The sequence below is a fragment of the Chelonoidis abingdonii genome, chromosome 4 (assembly GCF_003597395.2).
Source record: "Chelonoidis abingdonii isolate Lonesome George chromosome 4, CheloAbing_2.0, whole genome shotgun sequence".
Taxonomy (NCBI): Eukaryota; Metazoa; Chordata; order Testudines; family Testudinidae; genus Chelonoidis; species Chelonoidis abingdonii.
Genome location: NC_133772.1, coordinates 21,230,391 through 21,247,734, shown reverse-complemented (window position 1 = coordinate 21,247,734; position 17,344 = coordinate 21,230,391). Strand labels below are relative to the sequence as shown.

Below are 17,344 nucleotides of genomic sequence, written 5' to 3'. Positions count from 1 at the left end.
AATAGTGCACTGTGGGATACCGCCCGGAGGCCAATACCGTCGATTTGCGGCCACACTAACCCTAATCCGATATGGTAATATCGATTTCAGTGCTGCTCCTCTCATTGGGGAGGAGTACAGAAACCAGTTTAAACAGCCCTTTATATCGATATAAAGGGCCTCGTAGTGTGGACGGGTGCAGCGTTAAATCGGTTTAATGCTGCTAAAATCGGTATAAACGCATAGTGTAGACCAGGTCTTAGAGGTCAATGACTGGGACTTAGGAAGATCCTGAGCTCTTTTAGCCTGTGCTAAGCCAGTGATTCATTTGACCTTGAGGAAGTTGCCTGACCTTGTGGTTCAATCAAACCAAGGTAGGAAATTTGAGTGAAGACTCAGGGCCTCTCTGAAAACCAGATGCGTACCTTATGACTGGAGAACTGCAAATATAGTACCTATTTTAAGTGAGGAACAAAAATTGATCAAGGAATCTACAGGCCTATTAGCTTGACCTCAGTTGAATGCAAACCCTTAGAACAAATCTTGAAAGGGAGAGTAATTAAAGATATAGCAGTAAACAGTAATTGGGATAAAATCCATGTTTTTACAAAAGGTAGATCATGCCAGACCAACCTGATTTGTTTCTTTGAAAAGATACTGCATTTTTTGGTTTGAAAAATTGTTTAGATCTAATCTACCTCAATTTCGGTAAAGCATTAGATGCAGTTCCACATGGGAAATTGTTACTTATATTTGAGAAAATGAGGATTAATATGAGAATTGAAAAGTAAGTAAGGAACTAGTTGAAGTGGAGACTACAGTGGGTCACACTGAGAGATGAATTATCCAGCTGGAGGGAGGTTATTAGTGAAGTTTCTCAAGGATCAGTCTTGGGCCCAATCTTATTTAACATTTTCATTAATGACCTTGGGACAGAAAGTAGGAGTGTGCTAATAAAAATTGCAGATGTCTAAGTTGGGAGGTATTGCCAGTACAGGAGAAGGCCAGAATGTCATACAAGAAGATTTGGATGACCTTGAAAACTGGAGTAATAGAAGTGGGATGAAATTTAATAGTACAAGGTCATGCATTCAGGGACCAACAATAAGAGTCTTTGCTATAAGCTGAGGACTTGCCAGCTGGAAGCGTCAGAGGAGAAAAACTTGGGTGTATTGGTCAATCACAGGGTAACTATGAGCCACCAATATGATGTGGCCATGAAAGAGGCTAGTACAGTCCTAGAATGCAGTAGAGATAGGAAGCATTACAGGTGGAAGTATTATTACCATTATACAAGGCACTGGTGAGATCTCGTAGAATATTGTGTGCAATTCTGGTCTCCCTTGTTTAAGAAAGATAAATTCAAACTGGAACAGGTGCAGACAAGGGCTTACTAGGGTGATCAGAGAAATGGAGAACCTGTTTTATGAGAGGAGACTTAAGGAGCTTGGCTTGTTTAGCCTAACAAAATGAAAGCTGAGGAGGCCATGATTGCTCTCTGTAAATACATCAATGTGAAAATTACCTCTCTGTAAAGGGCCAACACGTGGCGTAATGCCACCTTGTTCCCACTTATGCACACAATGGGGCTAATCTCTTATGTTTAGCCTCCTGCACAAAGGTGAATGTTGCTCCCAAGTTACCATGGGCCCAGCCTTTGAGATACTTTGTTCTCTCAGCTCCTATTGCACTCTCACTGTACCTCACAGGTTCAGGGCCTATGTCTGTAATTAAAAAACACAATAAGTGATCATAGCTCTGGCAGTAAAGAGAGCGTGTAAAGAAAAATGACCTTGTACAAAGTTCATGAAACAATGGGCTGGCAGTACACACACAGAACTTGATAAACAATAGACTCCTGATTTGTATTTCCTGCAAAATCCTTTTGCATATTTATGCTATCTCTATATTCTTGTAAAAGCAGCAGAGAATCCTGTGGCACCTTATAGACTAACAGACGTTTTGGATCATGAGCTTTCGTGGGTGAATACCCACTTCGTCAGAAGAAATTCAAGACATCCACCCAAAGAACAGTTATTTACTGATTTATTTCATATGACAAAACACTAAGCATATTTATTATCTTGCTCTAGCCTACAATTGGAATGAGATATTGAACAAACCTAGGGATAATTTTCTGCACTACCACACAGTGGATGTGATTCAATTTCTAGTAACGTTCCCATACCTGTTTACTTCAACGGGGACTGAAGACACTTCCCTTTGCAGGATCAGCCCCATAGTCCCTTGTGGGAGAATACTGAATGGGATGAGGCATTGACCACCCCAGATAAGAACAAATAGCTTCCAGAAGGAGTGCTGTCTAAGCCTCTGTCAGAAAGTGGATGAGTTGTGGGTGGACACAATAAGACACAGGATATTCCACAAATCAAAAAGCGTTACACTGCCCAGTGCTTGAATTTGTCTTATCCATAGTGCAAGGCAGCAATGACTTTCAATGTGAAGTTCTTTTTTGAGCCTAAAAATTGAATATTATATCTTAAACTTGCATGACTCTGTAAAGGCCTGCTCCAATCAGAGTACTTAATTATATTTTGGAATTAACAGAAGTAGGTAAATACTTCTTGTCAGCAAATTTCTCCCAGACAAGGCAAGTAGAAAAAAAAAAAAATATACAATTTTGCTTAGCAATAGTAAGGTATTGAAACATACCAACTTCCTGGATACTACCTACTATAAATACATACAAGTAAACCTGACCAGTCTGAAGAAAGATTTTGAGAAGAGATAAGAGCTAATGAGACTGGAAGCCTAATGGATCAGCTACATCCCCACATTTGGTGTAAACATACTACTCAGTATTTGGTGAGCACACGCAAAGCAGATGTCAGGCCCAAAGGAAACGTCTTAGACTAAGGAGGAAGAAATGAAACTAAAAGATGGTTTTAAACAGCACTGAAAACCACCTAAAACAGCTCAAACAACTGCCACAAGAGAGCACTCTAAATAAGGTACTGTCAGCTGAAGGTTAGATTGATGTAGCTTTACTTCTATCAGGCCCATGGAAAATAACCTTCAATTTCTTACCCTTACAGAGGACAACTAAATGATAGATGGCACTACTATAGCATTCTGAATTCTAAGTTACCCAATGAATTTGCTGCTAACCCAAATGTCACCCAGTACTTATGGGAATATCTTTTGTTGGACCAATTTCTGTTGGAGAGATGTTTCTCTCATATCCTGGGACCGCCATGGCTACAACAACACTGCATACAGTGGTTAATATATTTGTACCTTACTATCCAAGAGGAGGTTATCTGGCTTGATATCCCGATGGATAAAACCAAGCTGATGAATGGAGTCAATGGCTAACACAGTCTCCGCAATATAAAACTGAGTCTCTTCTTCTGTTAGCGTGTCTTTTTTCATCAACAGTGTCATCATATCACCTAGAAAAAGTCAGCCACCACAAATAGCAGAAGTAAATATAAACTGATAATTAAGCCCTAGCCTCTTAGTAACATGTCACCAAAGCTATTAAATAAGACATCCATTTTACATATCAGTGAATTCAGACATCGTTTTTATGAAACAATTACATTTTATACACTGTGGATTCACAAACACCTAAGAAATGCATACAGAAGTGTAATTAGTTCTTCACTCAGCTAGTCAAGCCTGCTGGAGCTCATTAGTTTGTTCAGTTGAAAGAACTTAGCAATTAGATTATGAAAATAAAGCTTCAATAGAATGCCAGTTCTTTGGGGCAGGGACCATGGCTACCGGTTTGTTTGAGGCCTCAGGTTACTTGCACAATACAGATATGTAAATTTAAGATATATGCTATCTTAGATTTTTAAATTAACCTAGATTCCAGACAATGTCTTCTCTCGGTGACATCACAAATAGAATGATCACAGACCATCAGTTGGCGCTAACAGAGAATGTCAGCTTGACGTTGTTTAGTGATGTAAAGCCACATACAGGAATTTGCTGGTGGCAGGTACTGAGACATCCAATTTTACAGAAATCCAGTAGACCCAAACTAGTTTGTACTAATCACCAAGAGACCCACTGAAATATCATATTCTGTGAATTAGTGAGTAGATGAAATTTAAAAGGATATGCCAAATGCGCTTTCATTCATTATAATTTTAGTTTAATTTTCATTAAAGACTTGATAACATACCAAATAATGTTATAAAGTAATGGATATAAAAAAGCCTCACTACAAAAGTCAGTTATATAGTTGTCACTGAGAAGTGAAGAGAGATTGTCTTGTGAGCGTGTAAACTATTGTGTGCTATTTAGCAAGCCTCTACTGCATTTGATTTTATGCCAGTCTATCTGAGCGTTTCTGTCTCGGTTATAAAACATCTAATTAGCAAAAAAGGTGAATTGTTTGCAAGAAGTGTCTCTCAAACCAAAGGTAGTTGTGGACAACCACACAAGATCTGGACCTTAGATAACAATTCTGCAGCCAGAAACACATTTAACAAAAACAGACTGCATTATTGCACATCAGGTCTGAAGTCAATCACTTGGTTCCAATAGTCACATCATGTTTTCAGTATAACCCAGAAACATTTCAGTATAATATTCTTCTTGTTAGTACACTATAGTAGTTTCAGCACTGAAGAGTTAATCTTTAAAGCTCTTCTTTGTAGATAATAAAGAGGTTATTTCTGATGCAAACCAACGACAAGAAAAGAGTTAGAAACTGAAAGCTGGTTATGGTTCTAAGAGGATAGGTGTCAGACTGTGAAGATAAGGCTTGATAGAACATCTCGGGCCTGGTCTACACTACGCGTTTAAACCGAATTTAGCAGCGTTAAACCGATTTAACTCTGCACCCGTCCACACGAGGCCCTTTATGTCGATATAAAGGGTTCTTTAAACCGGTTTCTGTACTCCTCCCCAACAAGAGGAGTAGCGCTGAAATCGGTATTGCCATGTCTGATTAAGGTTAGTGTGGCCGCAAATTGACGGTATTGGCCTCCGGGCAGCATCCCACAGTGCCCCATTGTGACCGCTCTGGAAAGCGATCTGAACTCGGATGCACTGGCCAGGTAGACAGGAAAAGCCCTGCGAACTTATGAATTTCATGTCTGTTTCGCCGAGATGTGGAGCTCGTGATCAGCACACAGGTAGCAATCAGTCCAAATCCAAAAAGAGCTCCAACTATGGACCATAACGAGAGATACTGGATTCTGATCGCTGTATGGAGAGACAAATCTGTATCTATCACTAGCTACTGGTAAGAACCAAAATGCCAAAGCATTTGAAAAAAAATTCTCAGGCTATGATACAGAGTCCCAGCACAGTGGCTTGGTGGACAAGTGTAACGAAAGCCAAAGACTCAATGGACGCCATGGAATGGAGGGAGGAGGTACTGAAGGAATCCAGCTATCCCACAGTCTCCGAAGCATTTGCATTCTTGGCTGACTCAATCTTGTAGGTCAACACATCTGTCGGGGTGGGTTAGGATATATCTTATCAATTACCGCCCTCCTCTTCCCCCTCCGCCCCCGTGCAAAGAAAGTGAAAAAGAAAACATTCTTTTGACTTTTTTCAATGTCACTGTATGTTTACTGCATGCTGCTGTAGATGCGGTGCTGCGGCACTGAACAGCAGCATCCTCCCCTCCCGGTGGCAGAGGTACAGTGCAGAATGACTGATAGCCGTCATCATCCTGTGAGTGCTTCTGGCTGGCCTCAGTGAGGTCGGGCGGGCGCCTGGGTAAAATAGGAATGAATCCCGGTCATTCCAGCAGATGGTACATCAGAGCTCCACAGCCCCCGCCTTTCATATCTAAAGAAAAGATTCTGTACTGCCTGACTATCATAGCAGCAGAGGCTGCTCCCCCTCATTTTATCTCACTAAAAGTCAGTGTTTCTTATTCCTGCATTCTTTATTACTTCATCACACAAATGGCGTGACACTCAATGGCAGCCCAGGACGGTTGGGTGAGGAGGGAAGCAACAGGTGGGTTGTTGCAGGGCACCCCGAGAATGGTATGCAGCTCAACATTTCTGTGATCTGACACAGAGCGCTGTGCTCTCTGTACGCTGTTCTCTAGTACATTGCCCCATATTCTAGACAGGACTGACTATTTTTAGATAAAAGATAAAGGAGGAATGACCCGGGATTCCCATTTTGTCTTTGCGCCCCCGGCCGACTCATGAAGGCCAGCCAGGAGCCCCATGACAGCAGCACGGTACAGAACGACTGATAACCATCTCTCATCGCCAATTTACAATGGCATGGCAACGGTACAATAGGACGAACCGTCTTCGATACCTTGCAAAGGCATGAATGCTGCTGTGTAGCACTGCAGTACGCCTCTGTCAGTACATCCAGTACACATACGTGACAGTGACAAAAGGCAAAAAGCTCCATGTTGCCATGCTATTGCGTCTGCCAGGCATCCAGGGAAAAAGGGCGCAAAATGTCACTGCCGTTGCTTTCAAGGAGAGGAATGATGACGACATTTACCCAGAATCACCCGCGACACTGTTTTTGCACCATCATGCATTGTGATCTCAACCAGAATTCCAATGGGCGGGGAGACTGCAGGAACTAGGATGCTACCAAGCGCAACGCTCCAGAAATCGACACTAGCCTCAGTACATGGACACACACCGCCGAATTATTGTGCTTTGTGTGGCCGTGTGCACTTGACTTTATACAATCTGTTTTACAAAACCGGTTTATGTAAAATCGGAATAATCCTGTAGTGTAGACATACCCTAGGTCAAGTTTGCAAACATTTGTACCTAAGCATGATGGCACAGACAGAAAACTATCGGCCTGACCCTGCAAGGTACCAAGCACTCTCATTCCCCAATGAAGTCACTAGGCATTGAGAATGGCTCAGTTCCCTGCAGGATTAGACCCAACACGACACTGTAAAGCAATTACACATGTACAAATACCGGTAAAAAAGACAGACAAGATGTGTTATAAAGCCAGAAGAAGGCCACAGAACAAAATGAAAGTGACCTTTTTCTCTCAGATAATTACCTCCAGGCAGGAACTCCATGATAAGGTACAGATTTAACTTATCTTGAAAACTATAGAACATTTTCACAACCCACAAACTGTCTGCCTCCACTAGAATGTCCCGCTCCGCACGAATATGGCCAACCTGGAGTGTGTATATATATATATATGCATATGATTAATTATTAAGCTTATGATATTTTATTAGATGCATTTATCTTCACACACAACTCAAACACTGTTTTGAGGGGATTCAAAGACTGAATATGCAACTGTCAAGTCTCTACATTAGGAATGGAAATGCCATCACCTTTCAATACTTTCATCACTGGATATTTTCACATATTAAATTAGTGCGACAGGTTTTTAGGCAATTATAACCTTTGAAGACTGCAACAGCTTTATAAAACATGCTTCTGAGAATAGTAAAGTTTTCTGCCTGATCAAAGATCACTGCCATTCTTTCATATGCTTTGCTTGGAATGTACCCACTAAATAAATTCCTTGGGATTCTGACTCCATCTGACCCTTCAGTGCATAGCTCTGAAGATCCTTTATGTTCAAAGGTTTCAACTGTAAACCATATAACACGTTTTCGTTTTGAGGATCTTCAAAAAAATTAACAGTTACATCAGCAGATCTACTAATTGCAAAGGGAATGTTTGCGTAAGTAACTGTTCACCAACGTAAGCAAAGAGTTCACAATATGACCCTAGTTTTAATGGCAATTGAAGGGCTTGGACCTAGAAACACCACCATAAGTAGTGTTTGCTACAACAATTAGTCCAATTAAATGCACTCAGCAGGACTATTGACAGTAGTGAGCACTATGTCTAGTAGTGAATGGTTGCAAGATCAGGTCCTAGAGATGTCTTTGTCCTCATCCATTTGAGCAAAAGACCAATCTAACACCATAGCATGTAACTCAACCCACTGCATACAACTATTCTGCAAGTTTTCATGGAGAAAAATAATCCCATTTTAGCCTAGATGACCGTTTATATATACACCTACTATATCTATAAAAAATGGATCCCCTCCAAGTCAAAAGTGCAGCTGTGGCTAGGGTAGTATGGAGAAGCTTGTCTTACAGCTACCTGCTTTATATCTGGACTGTAGACAGAGCACTTGAACATCTAATATTGTTACTTCCTTAACCGTCACATGGAAAAAAGAACATTGATTTAATTATAGATATGATGAAAATACACATTTGATTTGAGGCACTTATAACCCAAATAGTAAGTAGTTTATCTTGTATAATATCTGCTATATTATGAGTGCTAACTAAAACATGCAAAGGGTACTAACTACAGTTCAGAACAGTTAACATCTAGCAGATGAGACATGGATATTTCATGACTGAGATTGGGAGTCAAACCCAGGTCTCAAAACACATCAATGCAGGCCCACACACCAAGCACTGACTTTCAAAATTGCTATGTAAAGACAGAGAGGTCAAGAGTGCAATGCTATTTTTTAAACTAATACCTTTAAAAGACAAAAGTTAATTCAGGAATTACTGCCTACAAAAACATTGCTTCCCAGATGAACTCCAGTGCCAAAGAAGGATTGGTTGGTTCAGACTGTAATATTCCCAGGAGGGCTATCAAAGAAATAATACAGTGATTCAGAGATTGGCATTAATATGAAAAGTGCCACTACTTTGGAGGTCCTGCAAATGTGTCTGAAGGATTCATGCAGCTCCAGCAACTGATATTTACAATTAAATCCATTAGACATGCTAAATCAGGATGAAATCAGACTTGCAAGAAGTCAGCACTCTGAAGATTGTATTGAGAGTTTACATACATATCTTTGGTATCAAGTGGTAACATAGTATCACAAAATGCAGAAAGAGGAACATAATCAGTTGTAATACAAGGGTTCCTCTATTGCTGTTTAGAGGAAAACTGCCATTTTCCTACACCTTGCTTTTCCATGTTTTCAGATGGAAACAGAATGTTCAGTCACACTCTATATCTGACCATACTGCAAAAAGCCAGTACAGCTGAAACCTTCATCGAGAAATTGACCAAGGTTGCAGAGACAATTACATTTTTTAAAATGTGGTTTTGAACATGTGAATTAATATGTTATTACATATTTACAACTAGTCACTGATAAAAATAGATAAAGAAATATAGCAAGTGAAAGCTATATTTTTCCTCATGACCACAAGAGTTAGACTCAAGAGAAACTACATTTCTTCCAGAAAGAGTTACAATACGGCAGAAATGTTCAAAGTGGTTTAGGGAAAACTGAGTATCCAAATCCAAGGCAGATTGGAATGTCTCAATAAATAAATCCCTCTATCCACCCACCTCTAGATTTTGCTAGCTAAAAATTGCTAAACCATATGTTGCAGTGTTTTGTTTTTTTAAATATAGGCCCACTTTTGTCCCCCAGGAATCTGAGCTTGCAATGGAGCAGAAAAAAAGATTTTAAGAAGAGGCAGAGCTACTAGAATTGCTATTTGAAATTACTATTAATCACCTGCTCTTTTTCAAGCATGTCAGCTTTGCGTAGTATTTTCATCGCATATACATGCCCTGTGTCCTTCTTCTGGACAAGCCGCACCTTCAAGTTTTGCAAAAATATGGAGTCAGAAATACATCCTTATCACCCCAACTTTTCCACGTTTCTTTTACAGTATTCTAGGTATCATACCCTAAAACCAAATATTTCACTTCTATTTGCAAAGCAGAATCAGGTTATAAGGACAAAGAGCACTAGCTGGCTTATGATATGGTAATAGGATACAGAGCCTGCCTCCTGTAGGACTTCAGATCACTCTACCAGAGCCCACTACCTCTAGGACACCAAACACCAGAACAAAGATGATACCATTTGACAGCATTTGGCAATCTGTGACAAGAAACAAGTTGGATGGTCAAAACCTAATTTAGTGGACAAGTATCTATGTCACGAAAACCCATTATAAGAGGCCCTTTGGTGTGCAGTTTCTGCTATCACTGCATCCCAAAAACCATTACTACAGGGTCAGGATGGAGGCCCACTGGCATAGCACCATCACACCTACACCGCTGCTGTTATATCTGTTCTACAGATAGAGGGGCTTTCCAAGGTTGCCAACCGAGGCCATTTCAACAGCATTTTGGTCCTTTCAAAGATGTGGGGTTTTGTTTGTTTAACACAAACTAGCACTGACTACACAAAGTCAGATGCATTTGAATGTCAAACAAACATTCAGCAGTGATTATTGGCTTCAAATTGTATTGTTCTGATCTTTTAAAGTCTTTTCAAAGCATTCCAGTCCCTATAATGCTACTACCGTTTTATTCAGTAATCAGTTGTTCTGTTCTTACCTCTCCAAATGCTCCTCTGCCTATTACTTTTAAGGACTCAAAATCTTCCAAACCAAGTCTTGTTCTCTTTAACCGAAGAAACTCTGTTTCCTTTCGGGCGTGTGCAGACCTCCTGAGTCTCTTCTAGTGTTTGTTTTAAAAAGAAAGCCATATAGTTTATGAGATTCCATAATGAAGTTCCCATCTGGATCATACTGAACCAATTAGAGAGATCACTAAAAGGTATGACTATGGGGTTACTTATATTACCTAACCAAAAGACTTGTTTTGTGTTCATTACCTCTTCATCTTTTAAACCTTCCTCTTCCATCACTTTTTCTAGCTTCTTCTGTCTGGGGGGCAGAAAAAAGCAATGAAAACACATTCATGTTTAGTTCTTCAGAAAATCCTATAAAAAGCATACATACTTTCAACACCTGGGGGAGCACTGTCTAGAACTAGGAGTCAGAGAACTAGGAATCTGGATTCAGTATGGAAGTGTGAAGAACTAGAGTTATGGAAAGATGCTGGTCTCTCTAGATTTAAGCTCAAGCCTACCTTTCCAATAGAAGTCCAACTTCACCACTTTGCCTCTAGAACTTTGCTCATCTAAACCAGTCTGCCTGAAATTTCACATGCCTTATTTTATGCAAGGATAGTCTGGTGGCTACACCTGGACTGGGATTCAGGAAATTTGAGTTCAATTCCTGGCTCGCCACTAGCTTCCTGTGTGACACCAGACAAGTCACTTAGTTTCACTGTACCTCAGCTCCCCTTCTGTAAAATGGGTAATACAATTCCCCACCTACCTAGAGGTGTTGAAAGGATTAATTAATTAATGTCTGTGAGATGCTCAGCTACCTTGGAGATGTGGGCCATATTTGTACCTACACTGATATTAATGGTTTTCTCCCTTAAAATATTGATACATTTACAACCTTAATTCCACTTTTTGGTCAAGGAATGTAATCTGTTTGTTGTTGTTAAGATTTAGCTTTGGCCACTGCAGGAAAAATTCCTACATTAATGATGTTCTGAGCTTCCCGATGACCTTTTCGGCATCACATTATACAAATGCACTGAAGAACTGCTGTTCAATATGCAAGTCATTCTTTGCAAGATCCTTTTCCAGCCTCCAGTTGTCACTAACTACCGGGGTATGATAACATTTTAGCCCTACATCTCTGTATTATTTATACTGAAATTGCTCTCTCCTTATTTAGGCACCTAGGAAGTACAATTTGCTCACCATCTCTCCCTAACACTCCACTCAAATACCAAATGTGAATTGCCGCAGCAGTAGCGCAGCAGGACCAAGCAATGCTGAACTTTTTTCCAACATTAAGCGTTTACAGATAAGGGAAGGAAGCCTTTCTGAAAATTCTAGTTATAAAGCCTATTCTTGTGACATGTTCACCACACTGAATTTGATGGGAGTTTAGGATGCTGAGCACCTCAGAGAATCTGGTCCAAAAGGAAAAAATAAAGGTTTCCAAGGATATTTAAGGAATTTATTATATCATTCATCTAAGCCTATTAGACCTCCTCCTACAAGTTAGTCAAGTTAATGTTAAATTACAGTCTTTACAGCAGTTGCTTGGCACCTTTGAACATGTGAATTTCCCCTTATCAGATGGCTGCATCATAAACTGTAACACAAAATGAAGCTGAAACCACACGACTTCATAAAACTACAAGAAATATTAAAAGGGAATAAAAATCAAAAGGAGCAACAGTTGAAAGAGTAAATATTTGCAGAGACTGGCCTCTTGCTTTACTCCTTAAATGAATCTAAGCTAACTATACAGTTGATTTCCACTTAGATATACTAAAATCTTGCCAATGTGTCTATTGGGCTCTATTTTTAAGTTTGAAAAGAAAATGTTTCAACTGGTTTCATCAAAGCAGGCTCAACAACATGGCTTTTTTTTTTAAATTGCTCAGCAAGGAATAATGGATTTAAGAACAGATATTCTGAATCAGAAAAATATTTTCTTTTAATTTATAATAATGTCCTCTAGCTAAACATTTTTACTCGTCAGCATATTTGAGAAGCTCAGATAAGTAAGGTTGTTACTAGCAAGGCCTAAGGTAACATTAAGGTAAGTTAAATTTGGGTTATAATTTGCTAGATAGCATCTGCTCAAATGGGACCGCGAGTTAAACAATCATGCTACTAGTTTCCTTTCACTTCTACACAGATACTTTCCATCTCCCAACTGGGATTTTTACCTCATTTCCCGTTCTTCATGTTGTGCTATGAGATTGCTATAGAAGTTTTCTAGTGTCACTTTTGTCATTGTAACTCGCTCCTTGGTGTGGTTACTCATGGATGAACAGGGTGTTGGACCCGTCATTGCCATGGCTGCTAGAAAAGGGGGGGAAAATAGGGGGAAAAAAAATACATTTGACATTACCAATGACAATACAACATGGAAGCAATAATTCTGACCAGTTAACTGATGCTCAACTACATCAGACGCTGGAATTAAGAATCAAGACTGAAGTTTATTTTTATATTTTAATTTTATTTTGTAATATTTATAATATTTTATATAGTTTTAATAGCTAAGTTATCAGACAGAAAAAAATGATAGACTAGTTGTCTAAACTGGACACCATCAGTTAATGAGAGTCTGTAGGGAAGAGGGTTACAAAATAAAAGATACAAGTCAAGCTTCCTGTTTTTGAACAGCATTCAAAAAGAGGGAAGGAAACTTGACAAATATTATGCCTCAAAAACCACATTTTAGGCAGTATTGAAAATGTTTTGCACTTCACCCAATCTATCCTCCTCATCTTCTAAAAATGTTAGGAATTAAAAAACCCACTCTGAGACACCCCATCAGGGGTTCCTTTTTCTTTTACACTTTGAGAAAGAGGGTACCTCTACATTTGTCAGTCACATCCAGAACCCCTTATTATGAAACTTACCAGGAGCCAAAATATTAAATGGATGTGTGGAGTAGTTGAAGACAGACACATTTGCTACTTTTAACTACTTTTGCAATTAGGGTCTCTCACTGTAGCAGAAGTTTCCACAAAAGCAGCCTGACAAAATCCAGATAGATAATTACCTCTCTTAAATTAAATTAAAAGTAAAGTTTAAGACAGACACAAAAGCTCCATGTTATGGCTCAAATTCAGGGCAAGATCCATGCACCCTGCCTTGTTTATTGTAAGAAACAATAAGTAAAATATAATGTATATAAAATGTACAAGCTCTTTGAAAAATTTAAGACAGTGTTTCCATTGAGGTTTTCTAGTGGCAATATAACCCAAAAAAGCAAAATTCCTGTGGCTGGAACATAACCCTAGAAGTCAAGATAAAGACAGAGGTATCATTTAGAGACACTCTCTCATTTATAGGGCTGCAGGTTTGGCAGGATGCAGCAAGTCATGCAAACTGTGACTTCTCTGTTTAATATATAGAGAGAGATACACCTATCTCATAAAACTGGAAAGGACCCCGAAAGGTCATTGAGCCCAGCCCCTGCCCTTCACTAGCAGGACCAATTACTGATTTTGCCCCAGATCCCTAAGTGGCCACCTCAAGGACTGAGCTTACAACCCTGAGTTTAGCAGGCCAATGCTCAAACCACTGAGCTATCCCTCCCCAATCTGCACATGAGGCTCGATGGGGGTGGGTCCGGGGGAGGGGGGGTGCAGAGCGAAGGCCCAGGGGGAGGAGTTGGATACCGAGCCCACCTCACACTCACCCCCACAGCACCAGCTCCTGTGGAGCTGAGCCCAGCTCCCCCCAACTCTGGGCATGCTGCAGCACTACTTAATCAAATCTGGCCCTGCTGCCTCTCCCCTGATCAAACGAAGGGAAGGCAGGACCAAACCAGAGCAAGTGGTGCACCAAGTCACAAGGCCTGGAACAGAGAGCTTGGCCCAACCCCCAGGGACACAGGAGCCACCGCCATGTCCCTGGTAAGTGCAGGGCAGGCTCTCTCTCTCCAGCCTCTTCCTACCTCCATTCCCCTCGGGCCTTCTCTCCTCACTGGGCTAGGATTAGGGCTTCCATGCCAGGGCCAAGGGTGCTGCAATAGGTGGTTGGTGTTCTCTCATTTATCAGGGGATTTTTAATTTAAAAAACAAAATCACAGACCAGTCACTAAACCTTGACTTTTACTAAATTTACAGTGACTGCTCCATAAATTTTAATTTTAAAAAATGAAGTGACAAATCTGAAACCCTGGGCACCAGAGGTGTGCATGGCTCTTTAGATAACTAAAAATGGCAGGCCCCAAAGAACTTAGAATAGAAGCTATTTTTATTTGACCTGTTAGATATCTTCTCTTTCTTCAAAGAACACAGGCAATCTAGGGACTGTTGAGGAACTTTTGCTGTATTTTTTATGAAGCTGTTTCCTTAAAAAAAGAAAAACGGCTCAAAGTGACTATCTGAATTAGAAAGGGCAGATTATCTCTTTACACAGCACTTCAAGAGCCTGCAGATCAGGTATCCGTGTTCATTTGCATCATTCACATTGATTATGCTACTAGTTCCTATTTCCCATACAGCAGAAAACCATCAAGTGACAAGCTGGTGTTGGGTGGCAGATAAAGGGAGGGGGAAGAAGAAAGACAACTGTACCTCACTCCAATGCAATCATGCTTGTGTGAAGTTTGATAAAAGGGAGAGAGAGCACGCCTGCCTCTGTTTATCTATATAACATGGACAGAGACAGTGCAGGCTCCCGCCACCACCATGGCTCAACCTGGACTTGGAAGGGCCACCTCGGGGAACCAGAGGAGAATGAGGTCTTTGGGGCCCATTTGGTCCTCTGCTGGCAGTGCCAACCAAAACGTGAATCGGTGGCAGCAGGAGCCAAGAGGAACTCGATGGAGTGGCAGTAAAAGGAGCCAGCTCAACTTTTAGCAAATAAAGCAGCAGAGCAACCGCCCCTCGCCGCGATGTGCTTTACCCCTACCCTGGGAGCTCAGCCAGGGCCAGTTTAGGCAGCTGCCCCCGAGATGCCCTGTTCGCATGGGGCAGCAGCAGGCTTGTCTGCCACGGGAACGAGGGGCTGAGCCCGCACGGGTGCGTGGGCCAGGGGCAGCCAACGCTGCCTCCAGCTGCCCATGAGCCCGGGCGCGGGGGAGGGGGCCAGGAGCTGAAGGGGAGATGGGGGGGCACAGGCCGGGAGGGAGGATGCAGCAGCAGCCTGAGGAGAAGGGGGCAGACTGGGTGGGGGTGCAGGAGGCAGCTCCCCCCGAGGGGAGGGCGCAAAACCAGGGGGTGCGGTTCCCTGAGGGGGGGGTCCGAGGGAGTCACTTACCAGAGCCCCCTGCAGGGCGGGTGGGAGGAGATGGGGGCGCGGTCCCAGCCTCTCCTCAGAGCCAGAGACTCGCTCCTCACTGGGGGAGGGGGGGAAGGGATCGGGGTGCGTCGCTATCACAACCCCCCAGCGCTCTTCGCACCACCACTCACGGAACGGACGGCGCCTCGGACGGGACAAGACAAGCAAGCTCCCCTCTGAGACCTCAACGACGTTGCGCACGCGCCGCCGCCTCTCAGCCCCTAGTCCTCACCCGGAGAGAGGCGGGGCTGCTGAGGAGAAGGGCGCATGCGCGAATTCCTTTTTCCTCCAGAGGTGCGTTTGCAGCCGGGAAAGGGTGTTCACGCTATGCGCATGCGTCTCCTTCCTTTGCGCTCATTGCGCAGGCGTCGGACAGCGACTCGCACAGCTGCAGAGATTACAGGTCGTTGCAGCTGGCAGGGGTCGGTCGGTGCATGAATAAAAAGCATGTAACGGTGCTAGTGCCATCTACTTGATGACGTTGGACAGGGCAAGATGACAGTAGTGATCATGCCAAGCGGGCAAAAAGTCCTGAGTCAGGCCCTCCCCCAAAATCATGAGACTGGCCTAAAATTCGTGAGATTTTATTATAAAATAAAGAGTCGAGACTTGGTGTGTTCCTTGCTCAGCCACTGATGTACTGCATGGACAACTTAATCAGTGCACGCCTCATTTTCCCTATCTGTAACATGGATCTAAAAACCTCTGCTTCATAGGTGTCTTGGGAAGTTTACTGTATTTCATTAACGTTTCTAAAGTGTTTTAAGATCCTCTGACAGAAGGTGCCATAAATGGCAAAAGAATATTATTGTCAGAATGGAGCTGGACTGAGACAACCAATTCATTTCACATAGGTTGTTGAATATGACGTGATTTTTGATTGTTGCCAACCGGCGCTGATCTTGAAACGGGCTTTAGATGCTCGTATTCCAATCTCAATTGAGCCATCCAGTCCTCCCTCTGTCTCAGTACATATAAGAAAAAGAGCAATTGTGATTCCATGTAAATTGCAAATATAAAGAGATATTAGCGAAAGATAATCTTGCTTTATTTTATTTATATTTCTACAATAAATCAAGTACAATATTATATATATATAATAAGTTAAAGCCTTTTAACTTTAATGACACTGAGGACTTTCGTCTACATTCTGTCACTGTGTAAAATGAGAAACACACTCCTGATCTGTGCGCATACACCAACAGTGGATTTTCAACTAATTCAGGTGGCACACATAATCCCCAGTCAATGGACATGTTGATACATTTGTTACAAGCATGACAAAAATATAGTGTCTGAAACATTTGTTTTGCAACTGAACTGGGTGTTGCTTTGCTTAGACACAACAGGAAAATTTGTCATTAAAGGTGACTGGCAAAATAAAAACGTGTTTGTGTCCTTTATTGCTCCTTTTGGATATGTGGAGATGCCCTCATAACATTTATTTTTCCCCAAGAAAATATTTATGTCACTCAGACATTCCTCTACTTTTTCCTTGGGGGACTTTGGAAATCTTTAGGAGGACCTGAACCATGATACCAAATAGGGAGCTTGGAAGCTAAGCTGCATCTCTTCCATTTCTTCAAAGGTGCAGAGTGGTGATGCTGAGTCTTAGCACTTGTCTATCAGGGGGAAATGACCAGCATAGCGATAGCAGAATAACTATATCACTGTAATCATGCTGGTATAATTTCCCTGTTGATACTCTATTCCTGAATAAAGTGACTTTATTCTGGTATAATTACTCTGGTATAATTATTCTGCTTTAGCTATGTTGGTCAAT

The 17,344-nt window shown here is 41.6% G+C and overlaps 1 protein-coding gene across 1 annotated transcript in view; it reads right to left on the bottom strand.

Moving 5' to 3' along the window:
- STK38 (serine/threonine kinase 38) overlaps window positions 1-15,760 on the bottom strand; it is a 27,876-nt gene extending 12,116 nt beyond the window's left edge. Inside the window, exons 1-7 of the mRNA XM_075064711.1 lie at window positions 15,541-15,760; window positions 12,486-12,621; window positions 10,555-10,606; window positions 10,275-10,397; window positions 9,442-9,525; window positions 6,967-7,090; window positions 3,234-3,392 (exon numbers count right to left, since the gene is read on the bottom strand). Of these exons, the coding sequence (XP_074920812.1) occupies window positions 3,234-3,392; window positions 6,967-7,090; window positions 9,442-9,525; window positions 10,275-10,397; window positions 10,555-10,606; window positions 12,486-12,616 (673 nt within the window). The 5' untranslated portion in view covers window positions 12,617-12,621; window positions 15,541-15,760. The remainder of the gene's footprint in view (window positions 1-3,233; window positions 3,393-6,966; window positions 7,091-9,441; window positions 9,526-10,274; window positions 10,398-10,554; window positions 10,607-12,485; window positions 12,622-15,540) is intronic.
- Window positions 15,761-17,344: the final 1,584 nt, after the last annotated feature.